Source organism: Lissotriton vulgaris, unplaced genomic scaffold, assembly GCF_964263255.1.
Source record: "Lissotriton vulgaris unplaced genomic scaffold, aLisVul1.2 SCAFFOLD_620, whole genome shotgun sequence".
Classification (NCBI taxonomy): domain Eukaryota; kingdom Metazoa; phylum Chordata; class Amphibia; order Caudata; family Salamandridae; genus Lissotriton; species Lissotriton vulgaris.
Genome location: NW_028253177.1, coordinates 502,956 through 525,954, shown reverse-complemented (window position 1 = coordinate 525,954; position 22,999 = coordinate 502,956). Strand labels below are relative to the sequence as shown.

The window sequence follows — 22,999 nt, the reverse complement described above, 5'->3', positions numbered from 1 at the left end:
AGCTTATTCCATAATCTGGCTGCAGCCACTCCAAAACCTCTGCCGCCTACTCTAGATAGGCGGAAGCGCGGAACGACCAGAAGACGCAGACTATTAGAGCGTAAGGATCTCACAGAGTGTGAGAGAGCAATCCTTTTTTTCAGATAGCCTGGGCCGAGGTTGTTCAAGGCTCGGAAAGTAAGTATCAGTATCTTGAACTGGATACGTTTAGTGATAGGGAGCCAGTGCAGTTGTTTACAATAGAGTGCTACGGATTGACGGTAAGGAATGTTACCAATCAATCTGGCCGCGGCATTCTGCACGATTTGTAGGCGTTCAATCTGATAAAGGGGAGCACCTACGCAGAGACTGTTGGCATAGTCTAAGTGGGATGTAATCAGAGATTGAACCACAGTTCTGCGAGCATTCAAAGGGAGGAAAGGCAAAAATTTTTTAATCATACCCAGTTTTGCAAAACAGGCAGATGTGGTTTTGTTAATGTGAGGAGCACAGGAGAGGGTATTGTCGAACTGGAAACCCAAGTTACGAACTGTAGTGGCTGGAATCGGGGGGGGATCAAGGACCGTTGGCCACCAAAGGCTAGAGGGAATGGACGTTTTCTGATTAAAAAACATTACCTCTGTTTTATCCGTATTAAGCCTGAGGAAGGAGTTTTGTTCAGCACTGCTAGAACGGCTGGCCCCTTATACGTTACAGACCAACAGGTTTCTATTGGTAGGGGACTTCAATCATCCTCTGGAGGTTCTCTCCAATACAGAATCTGTCCGTCTGGTGGCAGTGATGGAAACTCTTGAACTGACCCCTAGAGTCACTAGCCCTACACATGTGGCTGGACATGTGTTGGACATGATTTTTACCAGCATCCCTGAGTTAGTTGCCGAACCCCCCCTAAAGTTAAGCTGGACTGATCACCTGGCACTACATTTTTCTTGGGCGTTGAAAAAACTTTCCGGCCCCCCACACACTCACAAGGAGTTGCGTAGATCCTGGAAAAAGGTAACTTCCGCTGCGTTTAGTCGGGTCTATATCCCTCCCATACTTGAAAGCTGTGACAATTGTGAGACTGCCTTAGAAAGGTTCGAGGCCACTATAACGGATGGCCTCGACTCTATTGCACCTTTAAAAAGGGTAAATATTCAGGCAAGGGCAGCTCCTGCCCCCTGGTATTGAGATAGTCTTAAGAGAGGGTGTTAGAAAGAAAATGGAGGAAATCCAACTTGGAGCATGAGGAATCGCGCTACCGAGTGGCTCATAGAGCCTATCTAAACAGCTATAACATAGCTAGGCAATCCTACCTAGGCTCCCGCATTATGGAAGCTAGGAATTCCTCTCGGGAGCTCTTCTATCCTAAAGGAATTCACAAACCCGAGGTCTAACAACCCACTCCAGCCATCCACCCAAAAATTATGTGAGGATCTAAGGAGCTACTTTACTAAAAAAATGAACGTGATCTATTGCGCCTTTGGGCCTGAAGAGGTAGCTCTTGAAAAGGTCCCTGTGCCTGAAAACCACTGTCCTTCGAGCCTAGAATATTTTCTCAACATCTCAGGGGAACAAGTAAGCCTGTTATTAATGCAGGTGAAATGCGGTTCCCGCTGCTAGACCCGGTGCCGCCTGCTGTTATGTCTGAACTAACCCCAGTCTTATCTTATGTGCTTGCTCAAGTTTGTAACATCTCAATAGGCACAGCAATGGTGCCACGAAAAGGGAAATGCGCTCGTAATAAACCTTTGCTTAAAAAGGCATTAGCGGACCCTACGGATTTACAGATTTTAGATTGATTTCCTCGCTTCCCTGTTGTTAAAAAATTATGGAGACACTAGTCAACCGGCACCTTTCCTGCTACTTGGAACAGAATAACTTACTGGACATATCCCAGTCGGGCTTCCGTGCTTCTTATAGCACAGAGGCCGCTTGGTTGGAGGTTACTGACACTTTAAGAATGTCTCTGGACAAGGATATCCCTGTGATGTTAGTTCTGCTTGATCTGTAGGTGGCCTTTGCCACCATCTCACATCGCATCCTGTTGGACAGGCTTCGAGAGATTGGTGTCAGAGGCATGGCCCTTAAATGGATTCAGAACTATCTGTTTGATAGAACACAGAGTGTCCAGTTGGACTCTTTTGTGTCAAAAACCACTTTGGTAGATAAAGGAGTCCCACAAGACTCAATATTGAGCCCTACCTTGTTCAATATATGTGTGGCCCCCTTACCTGCCACCATTAGGAATTGTGGTTTTGAAACTATATCCTATGCAGACGACACACAGGTGATAGTCCCCTTTGAGGCTAACCCTTCAGTAACCAAACTTAAATTTATAAACTGCACGATCAGCATAGCAAGCTGGATGAGGAAGAATTACCTCCAACTCAACTCCTCGAAAACAGAGATCTTACTGTTTGGCAAGGCGGAGGAGATATGGACCCCAGATTGGTGGCCAGCAGAATTAGGAGAATCCCCTTCACCTAGAGGATGGGCTAAGAACCTGGGTATCAAAATTGACAACAAATTATCCATGGAAGAGCAGCTGAAGAACGTGTCAGGCACGTGTTTTGGTACTGATCCAGCGCTCCTACCAAAATTCTGCATAAATGACGCTACCTACTACCACCAAACTTACCAGGCCCATAATAACAACAGAGTGACTGAATCATGAGGCGACTAGATCTATATATGTTGTTTAAACAATCCTCAATAAACAAGACCAGCTCGTCATTTAGAAAGTTTATTCATACAAATCACGAAAACGTAGGTTATGGAACTTTATTAAACAAGCATTTTAAAGAGATGTCATTTAGAAAGGTTTCATTCAGATTTCAATAGAGAGAGCTTTATTCAAGAAATATTATTCATTAGCAGAAATAAGCGAAATGAGCATTTCCAAAACCTAACTAATTCCCTGTCTCTACCCTCATCGCCTAGAAACTAAGATTTAATAAAATCTCCTGTCCTTACGTGCGTTTGTCCATCAGAGTAACACGACCCTCTGGAGTCAAAGAGCGTAGGCAAAATGTCTGCTCCTCGGGCCAATTCTTATACCCTTTTCCCTGTCTAAACGAACTAATTTCTGCATACCAGCAACCGAATTCTGGCTCTCCATTGGCTGAGCCAGCTCATGCCACGATAATGTGTGACATCTTCCAGGATGTATGACGTTACAACACGTTATTTTACAACGCAGACCGTTACATCGCAATTTTTACAACGCAGGATCCATTACAATGCATGCCTTTACAACGCATGTCATTACATAGCAGATACTATTACAACGCATGCCATTACAACGTAAGTATAGGTAAGTATATCTTTTTAAAAAAATGTAATTAAGTTAATTTAATTAATTTAATTTAATTTAATTAATTTTAAAATAGTAATTAATTTAATTTAATAAATTTAGTTCTATTAATTTAATTTAATTAATTTAAAAATTGTAATTAATTTAATTTAATTAATTTAATTTAATTAATGTAATGTAATTAATTTTAAAATTGTAATTAAATTAAATTAATTAAATTACTTTAATTAATTTAATTTAATTAGATTAAAAAATGGAATTAATATAATTTAATTAATTTAATTTAATTTAATTAATTTTATTTTATTAATTTTAAAATTGTAATTAATTTATTTAATTAATTTAATTTAATTAATTTATAAATTGTAAATAATATAATTTAATTAATTTAATATAATGTAATTAATTTAATTATTTTAAAGTCGTTTTTTACAAAAACTGAACCCTAAAAATACCCCTGTACCCCAAAACCCAAACCCAGCCCTAAAACCTAAAAATATCCCTGTACCCCAAAACCCAAACCCAGCCCTGAAACCTAAAAATACCCCTGTACCCCAAAACCCAAACCCAGCCCTGAACCCTAAAAATACCCATGTACCCCAAAACCCAAACCCAGCCCTAAAACCTAAAAATACCCCTGTACTTCAAAACCCAAACCCAGCCCTGAAACCTAAAAATACCCCTGTACCCCAAAACCCAAACCCAGCCCTGAAACCTAAAAATACCCCTGTACCCCAAAACCCAAACCCAGCCCTGAAACATAAAAATACCCCTGTACTCCAAAACCCAAACCCAGCCCTGAAACCTAAAAATACCCCTGTACACCAAAACCCAAACCCAGCCCTGAAACTTAAAAATACCCCTGTACCCCAAAACCTAAACCCAGCCCTAAAACCTAAAAATATCCCTGTACCCCAAAACCCAAACCCAGCCCTAAAACATAAAAATACCCCTGTACCCCAAAACCCAAACCCAGCTCTAATACCTAAAAATACCCCTGTACCCCAAAATCCAAACCCAGCCCTGAAACCTAAAAATACCCAAACACCCCAAAACATATACCTCAGTACCCCAAAACATATACTCCTATACTCATACTTATTTTTAAAATTACTTAAATTAATATATTTAATTTATAATATAAAAAAACATAAATAAATATATTTATTTATAATTAATAATGATTAAATTAATTAAATAATAATAAATAAAATAAAAAAATTATATACTTACCTATACTTACGTTGTAATGGCATTCGTTGTAATAGCATCTGCTATGTAATGTCATGCGTTGTAAAGGCATGCGATGTAATGGATCCAGCGTTGTAAAAGTTGCGTTGTAATAGAAGTCCGTTGTAAAAGTTGCGATGTAACGGTGCAATACCCATCTTCCACCTCAAGTCCGGGCCTTTACACAAGCCCATTGTCTCTCCACACTGTTTTAACGGCACTTCCTCAGACTGCTCTTCCTGTCCTTGGGCATTAACATCCAGTCCTTCCTGTGGCACAATAGACTTTAAGAAAATGTTCTTACAATGACATCCACAAGGAAACTTTCCTCTGCCACGTAGCTTTATTTTGCAGGACAGGCCTTTGTTTTTCTGCAGCTCTTAACGATCACCCTCTTGCCTTTTACAGGCCCCATCACGAGAACTAATATTAAACAGACACAAGGCATTGATTAATTAAAGAACTGAAATGTATTCTGTTACCCACCCCCTTTACTAATTGTTAACCCATTAATTATGTTACCTAGCAAAATCACATTTAAGCAGCATCATACATTACCAAATATGAAATCCAGACCGAACTCCATAAGCCTTTGTCACAGAAAAGACAGAACATGAGCACAGAAATAAAGCTTTGTGCCATCAGTTTAAACAGCCGCATTTAGTACTGACAAAGACAATAGACAGTGTCAATTTATTATTTTTGCGTTTGCAACACATAAGCACATCTGTTAGTCCTGTGTGTTCTGAATGTAGGTGCATTTTAATCTAGGTTGAATTAGTTATCACACAACATGCACATTAATCACGTTATAGTTACAGGGCCTTGACTGCACAAGCTTTAAACAAAATTTTGCTCGACAGCCTGCTTCATCACCATGAGGATGCTCAGAAAAATCTTTCAGTGGATCCCGCTAAATGCTAGAAAGACTCTTATTCAGTCACTCCTAGTTAGTCGACTGGACTATGGCAACTCTTTGTTGGTGGGAGTAAGAGAGGACTTGGCGGCCAAACTTCAAGTGGTTCAAAATACGGCCGCCCGCCTGGCCCTCAATAAGCCTGCTCGAACCCCCTCTTTACCTCTCTTTCACCAACTGCATTGGCTCCCCATTGCCATCTTTAAGCTGTTGTGTATGGTTTTCAAGGCCCTCCAGGGTATGGGCCCATTATATCTGACAAAAACATTGATTGTTATCAACCCGTACGACAGCTTCGATCCAGCAACCGCAACCTGTTCTGTACTCAGAGAATAAGGAAGACCAAAATGAGTGGGCTAGCCTTTTCTTATCTGGCACCCAGTTATTGGAACTCTCTCCCGGAAGAGCTCCGTGCCTGTTCCAGTTTCTTTCAATTTAAGAAACTGCTTAAAACCTGGCTTTTCTAATCTGGTTCCCACTGTCAATAGGATGTTCTCTTCTCAAGCGCCGAAAGATCTCCCTGGGGATGATTCGCTGCACCCAATAAATGACCAAAATATAATAAATAAACAAAATAAATAATAAACACCTCTGTTGTATACAATCTATCTAACCATGAATCAGTTACAGTCTGCGGTGAGTTAAGGTCCAGCTCGATGATAAACACCTCTGTTGTATACAATCCATCTAACCATGAATCACTTACAGTCAGCGGTGAGTTGAGGTCCAGCTTGATGATAAACACCTCTGTTGTATACAATCCATCTAACCATGAATCAGTTACAGTCAGCGGTGAGTTAAGGTCCTGCTTGATGATAAACACCCCTGTTGTATACAATCCATCTAACCATGAATCAGTTACAGTCAGCGGTGAGTTAACCTCATAGATGCTATTAAACATCTCTCCCCAGTGCTGCGCTGTCCATTGGAACTAGTGCTGAATGGACGTCCAATGGTCGTGCGCAGCACTGGGGAGGTAGTGCTGCCGTCGGCCAATGCACCGAGGCAGCACTTAAGGGGTTAAGGTCCAGCTTGATGATATACACCTCTGTTGTATACAATCCATCTAATCGTGCATAAACTACATAGTCAGCGGTGCGTAAAGATCAAGCTTGATGATAAACACCTCTGGTAAAGGGCCACTTTGATGGGTGCATTTACAGACGCAACGATGGGCAATGGAGTCACTTCTTCCACATCAGGGCTTGGGTGGTAAATGCAGTGCACTACAAGCATTAACCCTGAGAGTCACAGCTCACATTCTTCTCCTTTCATTCTTCCATGTCAGGGCCTGGGTGGTAAATGCAGTGCACTGCAAGCATTAACCCTGAGAGTCAAAGCTCACATTCTTCTCCTTTCATTCTTCCATGTCAGGGCCTGGGTAGTAAATGCAGTGCACTGCAAGCATTAACCATGAGAGTCACAGCTCACATTCTTCTCCTTTCATTCTTTCTTGTCAGGGCCTGGGTGGTAAATGCAGTGCACTGCAAGCATTAACCCTGAGAGCCACAGCTCACATTCTTCTCCTTTCATTCCTTCATGTCGGGGCTTGGGTGGTAAATGCAGTGCACTGCAAGCATTAACACAGAGAGTCGCAGCTCTCATTCTTCTCCTTTCATTCTTTCATGTCAGGGCCTGGGTGGTAAATGCAGTGCACTGCAAGCATTAACCCTGAGAGTCACAGCTCACATTCTTCTCCTTTCATTCTTCCACATCAGGGCTTGGTTGGTAAATGCAGTGCACTGCAAGCATTAACCCTGAGAGTCACAGCTCACATTCTTCTCCTTTCAATCTTTCATGTCAGGGCCTGGGTGGTGAATGCAGTGCACTGCAAGCATTAACCCTGAGAGTCACAGCTCACATTCTTCTCCTTTCATTCTTCCACATCAGGGCTTGGGTGGTAAATGCAGTGCACTGCAAGCATTAACCCTGAGAGTCACAGCTCACATTCTTCTCCTTTCATTCTTCCATGTCAGGGCCTGGGTGGTAAATGCCGTGCACTGCAAGCATTAACCCTGAGAGTCACAGCTCACATTCTTCTCCTTTCATTCTTCCATGTCAGGGCCTGGGTGGTAAATGCAGTGCACTGCAAGCATTAACCCTGAGAGTCACAGCTCACATTCTTCTCCTTTCATTCTTCCATGTCAGGGCCTGGGTGGTATGCAGTGCACTGCAAGCAATAACCCTGAGAGTCACAGCTCACATTTGTCTCCTTTCATTCTTCCATGTCATGCCCTGGGTGGTAAATGCAGTGCACTGCAAGCATTAACACAGAGAGTCGCAGCTCTCATTCTGATCCTTTCACTTGTTCCGCGTCAGGGCTTGGGTGGTAAATGTTGTGTACCGCAAGCATTAACCCTGAGAGTCACAGCTCACATTCTTCTCCTTTCACTTTGCTGTTGGACACTGTTCTCTGGTCGCTGTCACTGAATCATTACTGTTGTAGAAAACAACCAAACACCACAATCAGCTGTGACTATTCACCAGTGTGTGCTTGTTAAATTAGTTCTTCTTGCAGGGACTCAGTCCAAGTCTGTTGAGTTTATAGGTTTTATCACTAATCCCTAAAGTTAGCTGAAAATACCCTTCTTAGTCCAAGCATTGTTTCTAGAGCTGCTTTTGTTGCGTGGATTTTGCTCATGCACAGAACTATGCGCAGGAAACCAGGACCTCAGTGTATTGTGGTGTACCAAAAACCCACCTCAGTGCCCAGAACCCCGATCCGACTAGCAACAGTGCCTCATTCATTCTCGGTACTACAGCGAAGCTACCAATGATTGGACAACCCAGAGCAAGTGACTTTGGGACCTCTCAGGAATAGTGGGAATCAAGAACACTCTTTCGTTTTTATTCCCATAAATGTCCACAATGTGAGTAATCAGAGACACGGTTTAGTTTAAATGTTTATTTCAACTACATGCTCTAAGAAGCAGTATCTTTGCTAACATAAGTAAAAAGATGCATAAAATCATTACAAGCAGCATTGTTACAATTCCATAAAATACAAATGGAGAAATCATATTATAATGATAGTGGAACCAGGTCTATAGCGCCTTGTGTACCACCCTCCCCTTGATAGGTAATAAAATATTAGCGGATCTCTAGGTTAAAACGGGGACCGCATACCACCAAAGTCAGGTGAAGTGAATCACATCCCAGACCAGCACAGCTCTTTGTTGATGGAAAGGTTTGTTCCGAGTGCTAGTCTCATGCATGCAAAGCAATATTAAAAGCACCTGAGTTTCAGAAATGAGCAGCTGTGTTCATGTTGTGTCTAGAGCGTGGGTCGATCAACCTGCATCAACAGCATACATTGTTATTTTAACCTTGACTACTTTGTGCAGACTTGAGGTCACAGTGTGAGTCTAGAGATGTGAAAAACAGACTGTTCTAATGTGAAGAAAAAGCAAGCAGTTTGTCTTTATAAAAAAAGAGACATGTAGTGTCATGTGCAAAAACAGCGAAATGGCGTTTGAGCAACTAACTCACTTATGCTAATATAGCAATGTGTGCAGGCAGAACCGTATTCATCCCTACACTTTTACAAGTAGCATGAACAGGAACTCTTGGATGTATTTTCTTTGTAACTCTTCATCGCCAAATAAAAACCGCCAGTGTTTCTTTTCTTTTATTCCACATTGTGCTAGTCTCCCAGTGGATTTCCTGTTATATCACGTTGTTTTTTTCTATGTGTACCGAAGTGAACAATCACTGGGAATAGACACTTTTATTATTCTACAAATCTTTGGTTTTCTTCTTTTCTTCTAGTCGAGCCTTTATTCATCTGGTATTTGAATATCCTACATGATTATACATATTTTTCCTGTAATTCCTTCATCTCACAATAACGGCACTGTTCTGTTCCTGTCAATGTCCTCAGATGAGTCAAAATTATTTTTATTGTTATTAAGTTCTTTCTGAATTCACTGCATCTCTAGGGTTATTTCTAAGTGAGTTAAATGAAGGTGTGTGTTCGCTGAGGCTATGTAGGATCAGAAATTGACAAAAGCTCATCACACTTTTAGTGCAATTGTACGGTTTACCCCAGGTGTGTTCACAATTGACAAAATCACTTCTGACATTCATTGCAATGCCCATTTTTACTCTGTGTATGTTAGTTGATGTATCCGTAGGTTTTAAAAGTGACATAAGATATTCACACATTCACTGCACCTGAAAGGATTTTTCTCTGTGAGCATTAACTGATGAATCCTTAATGCGAAAGATTTCCTAAAGGTACTTCTACACTCACTGCAGTTGTACGGTATTTACAGAGTGTGTGTAAGCTGATGTTGGTGAGTAATTTTGCCACAACCATGAAGCCAAAAAAACTTCCCAAACATCTGCCCAATTTGACAAATCTGAAAATTATTTTTTGTATTATCTGTCTGTAAAGGAAACTCCACACCTAAGCACAGAACGGTGGCTCCCTCGCACAGTGTATAAGACCTGTCATCCTAAAGAAAAAAGGTACATCAAATCTCCTTTCTGATTAATTAGTGAAAAGGGAAATCATAAAGAACAAAAATGAATAAATATATTCTTTTCTCCCAAATAGATTAATCTTTTCTATTGACTCATGGCCAAACAGATCGTACAAGACTGAGGTAATACTTCCCACTTATATTTACAAGAGTGGATGATAAGAATAAATTTTAAGGTAAGATACCTTACCCGGGGTCAATAAAATTAACCCCGAATACAAATTGTAATGGAGGAATGATAATTATTTCCTCCAAGCGCCAGCCTATATATATACAGAAGAATGGCTGGGACAACTTAGTTTCATTCACAGATGCCTAATGTCGGTTTCAGTCAATAGAGACTATCTGTTAAAAAAGTGATAGGGTGATGGGCTGTAGTATGGTTTTGAACCACCAAGTAGCAGTATGACCTGTATAAAATTTGCTGTTTTGATTAATAATTAATCATGCCTTCATCGACAGGATGTTTTCAATGCTTTGTTAGTAAAACTACAGAACTGTACAAGTGCAGGGTGTCTAATAGTCACATGTATAGTCAAAAGAATGTAGTTCTTTAACTGTAGAATATGTACAAATCAATAAACAGTGGGTAATTGTATGTTTTTCTAAAATAACCTTTTAGAATCGGTCCTGAAGAAGGTGTTACATAAAGAAAACCGAAACGCCGCGTCGACCTAAACCTTCGATTCTTGTTGTTATGTACCCAATTTGTTTTTATTTTTATTTATATGTATAACATTGTGTGCATTGATATTCATATTTTACCATTGTTTTTAATACCACGGCATGTTTTAATTTGCATTGAAAAAATACATTTGTACTTTTTCTACCAGAACGCAATTTGTTTTCACATTAATTTCGATTTGAGTCACCCTGTAGTACAAGCATTCCATGTCTTTTCAATTTGTCTTTTGAATATGTTTCCAAATGGCTTAAAATTGTCTATTTACAAACAAGCATATTAAACAGCAATTGTATATTATTGTCAAATCCATACTAAGACCGCCCAAGACCCGCCCACACGCAAATTTGTCCTATTGGACAAATAGGACCTGTAGATCCACAAGCGTGGGACATCCTATATTTTCTATAACTATTCCCCCTAGTCCCAGATAAACTACCTAAGGGGGCCTCCTCATTAATTTCTTCTGTAAGCTGATGTCTACATAGGCTTGATAATTGACTACATTTCTTCACACATTCATTGCACTTGAAGGCTTTTCTTCTGCGTGTGTTCGCTGATGCCTGTTTAGAATTGATAATGGACTTCAGCTTTTCAAGCATTCATGGCATTTCAAAGATTTGTTTCCCCTTTGTGAGCTCGCTGATGATTTCGTAATGCTGAAGAGTAAGTAAAACTACTGCCACACTCACTGCAATGGTAGGGATTTTCCCCTGTGTGTGTTCTCTGATGTGTGTGGAGGTGTGACAGTAGCCTAAAACTACTTCCACATTCACTGCAATTGTATGGTTTTTCCTCAGTGTGTATTCGCTGATGTCTGCGGAGGCCTGTTAACTGACCGAAGCTCTTTACACATTCACTGCACTGGTATGGTTTTTCCCCTGTGTGTATTCTCTGATGTGTGCGGAGGTTTGCAATTTCACTGAAGCTCTTCACACATTCACTGCAATGGTAAGGTTTTTCCCCTGTATGTGTTCGCTGATGTTTTTGGAGTTTTGCTAACGTAATGAAACTCTTCACACATTCACTGCAATGGTATGGTTTTTCCCCTGTGTGTATTCTCTGATGTCTGTGGAGGTTTGTAATTTGATTGAAGCTCTTTACACATTCCTTGCAATGGTATGGTTTTTCCCCTGTGTGTGTTCTCTGATGTGTGTGGAGGTGTGAGAGTAGCCTAAAACTACTTCCACATTCACTGCAATCGTATGGTTTTTCCCCTGTGTGTATTCTCTGATGTGTGCGGAGGAGTGTATTTTGACTGAAGCTCTTCACACATTCACTGCAATGGTAAGGTTTTTCCCCTGTGTGTGTTCGCTGATGTGTTTGGAGTTCTGCTAACGTACTGAAACTCTTCACACATTCACTGCAATGGTATGGTTTTTCCCCTGTGTGTATTGTCTGATGTCTGTGGAGGCTTGCAATTTGATTGAAGCTCTTTACACATTCCTTGCAGTGGTATGGTTTTTCCCCTGTGTGTGTTCGCTGATGTGTTCGGAGTTCTTGTAATCGACTGAAGCTCTTCACACATTCACTGCAATGGTATGGTTTTTCCCCTGTGTGTATTTTTTGATGTACGTGTAGCTGTGAAATCTGATAGAAGCTCTTTACACATTCCTTGCAATGGTATGGTTTTTCCCCTGTGTGTATTTTTTGATGTGTGTGGAGGTTTGAAATTTGACTGAAGCTCTTTACACATTCATTGCAATGGTATGGTTTTTCCCCAGTGTGTATTCGCTGATGTTTTTGGAGGTGTGATAACCGACTGAAGCTCTGCACACATTCATTGCAATGGGATGGTTTTTCCCCTGTGTGAATTCTCTGATGTGTGTGGAGGTTTGAAATTTGACTGAAGCTCTTCCCACATTCATTGCAATGGTATGGTTTTTCCCCTGTGTGTGTTCGCTGATGTGTTTGGAGATGTGATAACCGACTGAAGCTCTTCACACATTCAGTGCAATGGTATGGTTTTTCCCCTGTGTGTATTCGCTGATGTCTTTGGAGGTGTGATAACCGACTGAAGCTCTTTACACATTCACTGCAATGGTATGGTTTTTCCCCTGTTTGTATTCGCTGATGCTCTTTTATGGTTTCTAATTGGCTAAAGTTCTTGACATATTCAGTGGAATTGCACAATTTTTCTCCTGACCGTGTTTCCTGAAGGGTCAGCATAGTTAACAAACCACTTGCGTTATTTTCACATTCCCTGTATGTGTGTGATATTGTGGTCGCTTGATTTCCGATTTAACAATAAAATACAAGACTCACTAAATACCTGCCACATTCATAATATCAGTTAAGGCTTCCTTGTGGGTGATTGCATCTTTAGATTGGATAATGGCTTCGCATGCTTGCGGGTAAAGCTTAATCTTCTTTCCGGCAGGTGCAAATTGGGACAATACTCTGTACTTCAGAGAGCAGATCTCCCCTTTCCTTTAGCCTCCAGTTGTTAGGATCCACTTCGTTGTGCTTTTACCTGGTGCCTGCAGTTTGGCTAGAAAGAGTTTGCAATACACCTAGAGCACTGAATGCTGGTCTGGTGCCAGTTTAGATAGCGAAGCACTGCTCTAGCCATATCATGATGGTGAAGCGACTTGTAATGTGTACAGCTACTCCAAAGAGTGTCCTGGGGCCAAGCACAGGTCAGAAAAGAAAGTAAATCAGTTTGGTTCAAACATGGACAAAAAGCCAAGTTTTCAACCTATTTTTAAACATTATCATGTTGCTAACAGCTCAAAGCTGAAGAGGGAGTTTGTTCCAAGCTATGGATCCCAAATAGACACGAGACCTTCCTCCAACTCTCATACCGGCCTCATGATCAAAGCTGGTGTTGGACACTTGTTTATACAGCGGGTGATTTGTCAGTTTTGTTGTCTTGGTTTTGTTGAGGTCATTTCTTCATCTTGGGGTGTCGAGGTGCGGAGCTCAGACTCGTACACTCACTGAATTGCCTTTGACTGTGTCTTCCTGGATCTGTCCTCTGCCTCTGATTGCACTGATGTTTTTGGAGCTCCTTATTTTTGACAATTTGTGCTGGTTTGATGTGTTATCTTCATTATTCATAATCATTTAAGGCTTATTTTCTGTTGGATGTAAAGAAATGCAATATTACTAAATGTAAATGTAAAGAATGTGAATACACAATATTTAACCAGCTGTAGAAGACATCTCTTCTCTACCATATTTGAAATTTAGTAAGGAACATTTTACCATACATGGATATTTCATTAAAACTGTGGTTGAACATGTCACATTGTACTTACTTCTGAAAAGGCGGTGTTTACCATTATTCACAGAGTAACTTACTAAAGAAAGGGCAGCTACAGAGCACTCATGTGCTACAGGTAGAGTTTTAGTTAGATATACATGGACAAGATTTCATTTAAACAGAACAGATTGTGGAAAAAGAGAGGAATCAGGAAGCGCTGCCGTTAATTCAGTTTCAGAAAGAAGCTACCAAAGGTAGCTCTTCAGTAAGTGTATAACAAAGGTAACTCTTCAGGAAGTATTTAACCAAGGTAACTCTTCAGGAAGTGTATGACAAAGGTAACTCTTTAGGAAGTGTATAACAAAGGTAACTCTTCAGGAAGTATACATGACAAAGGTAGCTCTTTAGGAAGTATATATGACAAAGGTAACTCCAGACACCTTTTTCCACAATGCTTTCCTGTTCACACTGGATCAGCTCCAATGTCAACTCCCGTCTTTACCTAGCAGCTTACTAAGAGTCTTTCTATAAGTGCGACGGTCCACATGATCGCGGTACTCGCGGTTGCAGTCCAACTGCCACCATCCAGGCGAACTGACCGCCATATTATGAGTGTGGTGGTGGGACCGCCCCCTGCCAGGATCAAGGATCCCGCTGTGGCGGCGGTCTGCAAACACCCCAAATATGTTGGCAGTGCCGATTCCGACATCGCCGATCATATTACGGTCTGCATATCCACCGTCCTTTTCCCTGGCGGGGACCCCGCCATGAAAAGGATAAAGGACATGCAGGTAAGGGGGCCCTCACAGGGCCCAGGCCGATTCTGCTCCTGGGGTTGCATGCGGGGGGCACATGTTGTGCCACCCCATGGAATTGCACCCTTGTTCCCGCACAGTGTGGCATGCATGACATGGCGCAGGAACGTGCTGCAGGCACTCTTAAGGTGGTGGTATGCTGTTTAGGCTCTCTAATGAGCCTAATACAGCCGCCGCGAGACCGCTGCTGCACCGCCCAACCACCCTGGATTTAGGTCATAATCCGGCGGCGGGCTCTCAATGGGCTTGGCAGTCTGCCTGGTACCTCCGCTGTGGTAGTCCCATTGGAAGACCGCCACACTCGTAATAAGCCCCTAAGTCACCTTCAACACATTTTACAGCCCTCCGGGCTCAAGCATTTCTGGATCCTTCTAACCTGGAAGACTGGAGCATTATCCTGAGTTGAGGTGGATTTTCTATCAGCGTAATATATATCCATCTCCCTTGAACTAGTGCCTGATTCTGAACTGAATGACAACTTACAAAAGTAAGACTTTAGTTCTTCCTAAACTAGTTAAAGTTAAGATCCTGTGGTATTTCAATCAGCAGCTCCTTCCAGGGTTTTTTGTGAAACAGAATGAGGGGTTATTCCAATGGCCCGTCTTTATGTTGCGCACACAGATATGGCAAACAAACATTAAATCATGTCATTCATTATTCAAGGATATCAGTCATTTATTCCTTATAGAGAATCCATCACAACCAATAATTTAACTGAAATATCAAGCATCCAACAGATGTGTGCATATTAATAATTGTTTTTGTTTTTCAACATTTACAAGATATTTGACTTATTGTTGTCTGTCTGAAGGCCAGGATGCTACTTTGTGACTCATCAGGGCTTTGGTAGAGCGGGAGGAGGTGTCTGATGTCCACAGGTGAAGTCTCATGTCTCCATTCCCATCTTTCTTTTATCCAGGTTTACCTCATTCCATGTCCTTCAGCTCCCTAATCCCCTCGGTCTGTGTACTCACTCCACATGGTTCATTGTTGGGTGAGGCAGGGGACACACGTGAAGAATGCACACAGCAGATGCAGATAATGGCCTGATAGAGAAGAGGCCGTGGTTGGCAGTACGGAGCTCACAAGCTTCATTTCAGAAGCTCACCTGGGAGGTACTAACTGAGGAGGTGCACAGGAAGGGGCCAATTAGCTATAAACAGAGAGAGTGCACAGGCGGGTGCTTGTGAGGTATAAACAGATGAGGTGCACATATAGGTACCTATGAGGTACAAAGAGAGCAGGGTCACAGGTAGGTGCTTATGAGGTCTAAACAGAGGAAGTGAAGAGGTAGGTGCTTCAGTGCCTCGGGGTCTATATCTGCTGCTAGGCCCTCTTCCTATAACGCTGGCTCCTGCTCCTTTTACAACACTTGCTGCAGACATAGGGCCTGATTTAGAGTTTATCCGACAGGTTATTGCTTCAAACATGACAGATCCCGTCCGCTTTATTACAAATGCCACAGAATATAATGCACTTTTAATAGGGTGGACGGGACACCTGCCACATTTATGACGGAATAAACCATCCGCCTAAATATAAATCGGGCCCTTGGCAGACATTGTGTCCAGTGTCTTTTCAGTTTGGAAAGCATCCATTTTATTAATGGCACAGTATTATCTCACCACTGCTGTGGCTTGCAGTCAAGGCCATTATGAACGGACTAAGTTGTGTGCCAGAACGCCTGTGAATAGTTTAGCAAGAATGTTTAGGAGGGAGATGGGTCTGTATGATGAACAGGGCTAGAGGGCTTTCCAGGGCCTGTGAATAAACGTTATTACTGTTTCTCTCTTGGTGTCAGTGGGCTTGTCTGTGTCCCCAGAAGAGTTTGCAGCTTATCTTATTTATGCAGAAAGAGTTGGTGTTTTGAGGACTAAGCAGCTCTTTCAACAATGTTTGAAAACAAAACTAGTCAGGTGATAGCTGCCAGGTGTAAATCTTTTGCATGTGTAGAATTACACACTAGTAAATGTATTTACTATTTATTTATTTGAAAAGTTGTATAAAGCGCGAATATGACATTTGCGGGTATCAGAGCGCTGTACATAGAGGCCGAAGCATGCCTGAACATTTTTAAAACAACAAGGAGTAAACCATAAACAGTAAACAAAGTCAGATACCTACAAGTTCAGTTTCTCATATAGTGCAACAAAAATTTTTTTCCTGTAACATTCAGTGAAACAATCATATACTGGCTCGTCACAGCATAGTAGAGTAAATGTCAAATCTATAATCCGTCCCGAAGTAATCTTGATATTTAGTTGCGAAACAGCCCTAGAGTAAAATAAAAGGTTAACAACCAATCAAAACTACGCAGCAAAAAATACGTTGGGAAAAAATTTCAAATCTGTCAACAAGGGGACTAGAGAAATAGTACATTAAGGAGCAGTTAATGACCACTCAGGAAAATCCATTTGGCCTGTTTCTTGAAATAGGCAGTGGGGGGATTGATTCTCAACTCCGTAGGAAGATCGTTCCAAGTTCTAGGTGCAAGGCCAGAGAAAGCACATTTTGTAGGTACTTTCCTTTTTGAATTTTGGAGGTTTCAAGAGTAGTGTGGACGTACTTCTTAAGTTCGGACCGGCTCCAAAAAGAACAAGCTTGTTCACCAGATAGGCTGGAGTGTTGAAATGCAGGGCTTTGTGTGTGACGCAAGTTATTTTGAAATGGATCCTGGCTTCAATAGACAACGAGTGGAGCTGCAAAAGGTCAGGTGTGATGTGATCGTGTGTTTTGGAGCCTGTGATGAGCCTGACCGATGCATTGAGCGTGGCTCTGAGAGGGGCCAAGCTCGCTTTAGGAAGTCCTGCAAGGGTCACCAGGCCATATTCCAGTCGAGATATCACCAGGGATTGTACTGCAGGCTGTAAGTCTTCTGGCGGAAGGAAAGGCTTGAATTTCTCAATTGTGTTAAGATGAAAGTTGGCACCCCTGATGGTGGTGCTGATGTGAGTTTGCATATTAAGGTATTTGTCCAAGGTAATGCCCTATGATTTAGCGGAATCCACCACATGAGGGGTGCAGTTCAGGGCTGTGAGTTGTTTTAGCCATTCGCGGATCGGTGCAGAGTGGTTGTGGGGGCAATCAGCAGGAATTCAGTTTTGAGGGTATTCAACAAAAGATGGTTCTGGGCTAACCATTGTTGAGTTTGCGAGTGTCACGTTTCAGCCAGGGAGGTGTAAGATTGGCAGCCAGAAGGTATGAATGTACTAATAAGGACAGAGAACTACAAGTCCCATAAAACCTGCAGGAGGGCTCTGTCTTCACTGTTTACTATCTGTCCTACTACTTCCTATATATGCTTCCCTTTCCTGTTGGCCAGTGCTTTTCACTTGTTTTCTAAGGTGCAGTCCACGTCAGAGGAGATACGCTGCTGTATATCTGCCCGTGTATTCTTGCCGAGGTACCAGGGGATGCCACATTGTGTGATATACACAGCTCCTTTTTCCATTCAGCAAACTTACTACGACGGTCCAACGGGCCATCTCTGATGGAATGCGAGCTGTGTCCCAGTGGATGGTAAACAACTTCCTGCAATGCAATGTAGGGAAAAACGGAAGTGATGCTGTTCGGTGATGCTCCTCTTATTTGGACCCCGGAATGGTGGCCTTCAGATTTGGGCCCCAATCCCGCCCCTAAATCAGTTATAAAAAACTTAGGAATCCGATTAGACCAGGCCCTTAGCCTAAAAGAGCAAGTGACACAGACTGCTGGCTCATGCTTCCACATAATAGGAATGCTCCGGAGGGTCTTTCCATTACTTCCAGACTCTACCCGTAAAACTTTAGTCCAGGCTTTAGTGATCAGTCGCCTGGTCTATTGTAATGGGTTCCTGATCTCAACTAATGACTCCCTATTAAGCAGACTGTAAATAATCCAAAATACTGCAGATAGATCGGTCCAGAATGCTCCTCCTAGGTCACCTTCGCACCCTCTACTAGTGAAGCTCCACTGGCTGGCCATCCGCCAACGGATTAGGTTTAAAGTCTGCTGCATTGTCCACAAAGCACTCCATGATCTGGGCCCATCCTATCTGACCGACAAATTTATTTCTTACACTCCTTCACGCGCCCTGCGTTCCAGCAGTAAAAATCTTCTTGAAGTACCTATTGTTAAGAGGACAAGATTGGGAGGGAAGGCCCTCTCCTACCTCGGTCCTCGTCTCTGGAATGAACTTCCTGACTCTCTCAGACTCTGTTCAGAACATACAACATTTAGGAAATTGCTAAAGACTCTCTTGTTTCTCACTTATTAACTTCGCCAGTTCCTACTCTCCTTCCTACTCTCCTCCTCAAGCGCAGAGATACTCCTTCGGGAGTCGATTCTAGCGCTATAAAACCCAAAAATAAATAAATAAATATCCAGACCTTGATAGAAACTCGAAGCCGCGTTTCCTCACTCGCCGGCAAAGCCTTATGCCGCGGTGTTTCCAAATATACTTTTTTTTCCACGCATTCGCGCTGAAGCGCGATCACAACCTTTTAACCCGCCAGCTGCGTCTGTCAGCATTTTTAGGCTTACGGCTCGTGTTCGCGCTGGAGCGCCAAAAACGAGTAAATAGCCTGATTTCCTGCTACCGGATCACTACATTCCTGCTTTCTGGACCCTCGCAGAAGCGCTCGTGAAGAAAGAAGTTGATTTCTATTGTTTTTTCCTTTGGATGTTCTACCCGCAGTAAGGGTGCGTTCAGAACAACATCTTTTGGGTTGTGATAATATTTTATTTTTGCCTAGAGGAGCCGTTGAGAGGCTCGGATGAGAGACAGTCTATCTGGGAGGTCAACATGGTGTTTATCAAAACCTTATATAACTGGAGCCAAACTATACACGCATCTTTTGGGAGAATAAGAAAGGATGAAGATGGCACTTTCAGATAAGTACTCTTAGTTACTGACTCCCTACACTTTTGTTGAAACTTGCTGAAGTGTTGCAACCGTGAACAATCTGAAACAAAGAACTCTAATTCTTTTCTTTACTTTATTGTTACATTTTGTGCCTTTTGTATTATCAGGATGATTGTGGCAGATTTTTGGTCACGGTTTCATTATATATATATATATATATACATATATATATATTCACTGAAAAAACCAAAGGTTAAAGACCATATATAGTTAGCTGCACATTTTATTGATATAAAACCAATGAAATTCCCTATATAGTTAGGTGCACTAACTATATATTTCGCGCATCCGCAATCCAATGCTGATGATGTCACATATTACATCACTCATGACATGGTCAGTGACATCACTGATGACATCTCAAATGACATCACTGATGACATCATCCAGTGACTGTGTGTTTTTTAAAATTTTAAATAGGTTTTACATATTGAAGAATGAGTGGATGTATAAGAGTATGGATGAAGGATTTCATTGTATCAGTGAGTAAGTATGTGTTAGTATAAGTGTGGAAATGTAAGGTGTTCTGTGTTTAACTGTATAGATGAAGAAATCAAAGTGTGATTGATTCTTTACAAGACTGACTAGGTGTGTGAGTAACTCCATGGATGAGTGGCAGTGTGTGAGTGTCTGCATAGGTGTATGAGTGCATATGATAGTGTTGTAATGATGAGTGACTGTGTGTACGAGTGATTGTATGGGTGAATGAGTGAATGTGTGGGTACACGTAGGAATCAGTGAGTGTGTATGTAGTAAATGTTATTCGTGTGTCAATGGTTTCAAAAATGATACTCTGTATTTTACACTAGGTGTAACCGAGGTTATATTAGAGTATAAGGAGGTGCATTGTATTATCACATGAAGTATATCATCAGTGGTGTGATCATTGATGTTAAATGAGATGTCATCAGTGATGTCATTTGAGATGTCATCAGTGTTGTCATCAGTGATGTCACTGACCATGTCATGAATGATGTAATATGTGACATCATCATCATTGGATTGCGGATGCGCGAAATATATAGTTAGTGCACCTAACTATATAGGGAATTTCATTGGTTTTATATCAATAAAATGTGCAGCTAACTATTTATGGTCTTTAACCTATGGTTTTTTCAGTGAATTTTCAAGGTTTTGTAAATGCAAATTCCTAACTATATATGGTCTAAACCTATGTTTTTTTCAGTGAATTTCATTGGTTTTTTAAAAGCTAATATCTATAGCTGTAACATACATGAGGAGCTATATATATAATATATATATTGCAAAATTGAAAAGTGTGTATTCGAGACAAGAATGTGTGTATTTTCAGCTCTCATAACCTGATGTCTGGAGATAAATGGGTGAATGTCTAAAATATGGTTATAGCTGATATTTAAGTGTTAAATCATGTGGTGTGAAGAATTATTACTAATATCATTAAGTTGGTGCCCGGGCATTGCAGTAATGGCTATTTTGTATTATCCAGGTAAAGGCATTTCACATTTCTAAAGCATTTTTCATATTACTGCTGGCAACCATGCCTGATGCACTAGGGTGATCACTGCTGTAATAAACATGCTTATGATTGCCAATACAAACTTATCTGATGTGGTCACTATTGTAACACATATAATATTAGCAGCTCATGTTGGTTCTCACTGAATATAAGTAGATCTTACATAAAATGTTGGAGACCCCTGGGCTAGGCTTATTGCAAGGATTACCCCAATCACCTTTCGCGTGTTTGTAGTAAGAATTTAGCACTATGTTTGAGTAATGCAAAACGTCTAAATAAACAAATGTAGATTTTGAATAGGGAGTGCTAGGGCTCAGGTGGTGCCAACCCAGCCATAATTTTCAAGAATAAGTGTTAGTTAAAGTGGTTAGTTTGTTCAGGAAACCATGTATTTCGCATTTATGTGAAACCTAAAGGTGCTGTTGCTGTATGTGAAGAAGCGTGTGTGTTCATCTGCGTGCATTAAAATGTTAATTTTGAGGTGTATATATTACATGGTGTTTAAAAGCACATTCAGCATTTACGCTTTTTTCCCCATTGTTTGCAGGTCAGCTTAGAGCGGAGAGGGGTGGACAGGGCAGCAGGCAGAGAAGTCTGCCATTTGATCAGTACTAAAAACCAGGTCACGCCTTCGAGTGTTGTGTGGTTCGTCCACCTGAAAATAATCGAAACATTGTTTTCTGTTTTGCAAGAAAGGGTGAATGAAATCTGCTAATGCCATGCAGCGTGGGAAGAGTGGATATGCATATTCACGAGGCAAGGAGCAGCTGGTCCCACGCACGCCGTGAAGCTGAGAGGGTTTGTGTTTAGACAGCGCGCGCCCATCATTAATCAACCGCCAGACTCCGGAGATAGCAAGAACACTCCATCAAATGGCAAATATGTGTATAGAAAGTAACAAACAACACAAAAGTGCTGATATCAGTCTCATCTAAACGTCTCCTCATCAGCCTCCACAGGGAGAAGAGTCATAGTTATGTGCGTGTGCGCTCTAACTTTAGACTTTATCTGAGCCCTCCCCAGCCTGCGTTACTCACCGGCTGCTCTGCGGGCGGGCTCCTCGCTTCCCCGGGCGGCGGCTGAACTGCGGCGGGGGCCGGCACCGACAATGTGCCCCGCGCCCCCTCCGCCACTGCTCCAGCCTCCCTCTTGGTCTCGGGGGCTCCCTCGGCACAGGGGAGCCCCGCACCTGTCCGTCCCGCCTCCTCTTCGTCCTGGTGCCGGCTGCTTCCTTCTCTCCTCGGGGCTCCCTCAGCACACAGGAGCCCCAGCCGCAAACGACGCTTCTGTTCCAGGTGGCAGGGCTCCCTCCCATCACGGGAGCCCTGCAGAGTCAGCCACGATCTTCCTTCTTTCCCCCTCGTGGCGGGGGCGGGCATTTCCGGCCGGCCGCGCTGGGATTGGCCGGCCGGCCCCAGCACTTCCGGGTTGCCGCGGGCAGCGCGGCGGCCCGATTTCAGGCGGGGAGGGTGCGCGCACGCGTGCACGCCGATAGATATATAATTGAATTTGAATGCAAATTTCACAGCAAATACTGGACGGATTTACACCAATTAAAAAAAGCATAATCTGCGAACCGGTCTCTTCATCTCTGCCAAATTTCAAATAATTCCGTTCAGCTGTTCGGGCTGTAGCCGTGTCTAAAGGTCCTATGGAAATTTGCATGGGGAAAACACGTTTTGGGACCCCCCTTTTATCTCAGCCCCCACTTGACGAACCCCCCTCAATCTTTCAGGAAAGGAGCGGAGCGTAACAGGCCGTCTTCTTTGAGAAATTCACGTAGATTCATTAACTGGCGCCAAAGTTATTCCCAATAGAATGTTGGTGATTTCCTATGGAAACTAGGTCCTAACTATATATACCTACTGGCTATAAAATGTCTAATAACTTTGGCGTTTGTGGACGGAATTGGCTGAAATTTTCAGGGAAATTGAACATTTTGTTTCTGAGCAGCCCCTGACAATTTGGGGG

General features: G+C 42.1%; 1 protein-coding gene across 1 annotated transcript; it reads right to left on the bottom strand.

The window, feature by feature from the left end:
• Window positions 1-11,219: 11,219 nt before the first annotated feature.
• Window positions 11,220-12,803, bottom strand: LOC147661134 (uncharacterized). Its single transcript, XM_086951297.1, has one exon. It carries the CDS (start codon window positions 12,774-12,776, stop codon window positions 11,220-11,222), a length of 1,557 nt encoding a protein of 518 aa, XP_086807423.1. The 5' UTR covers window positions 12,777-12,803.
• Between the last annotated feature and the right edge of the window lie 10,196 nt (window positions 12,804-22,999).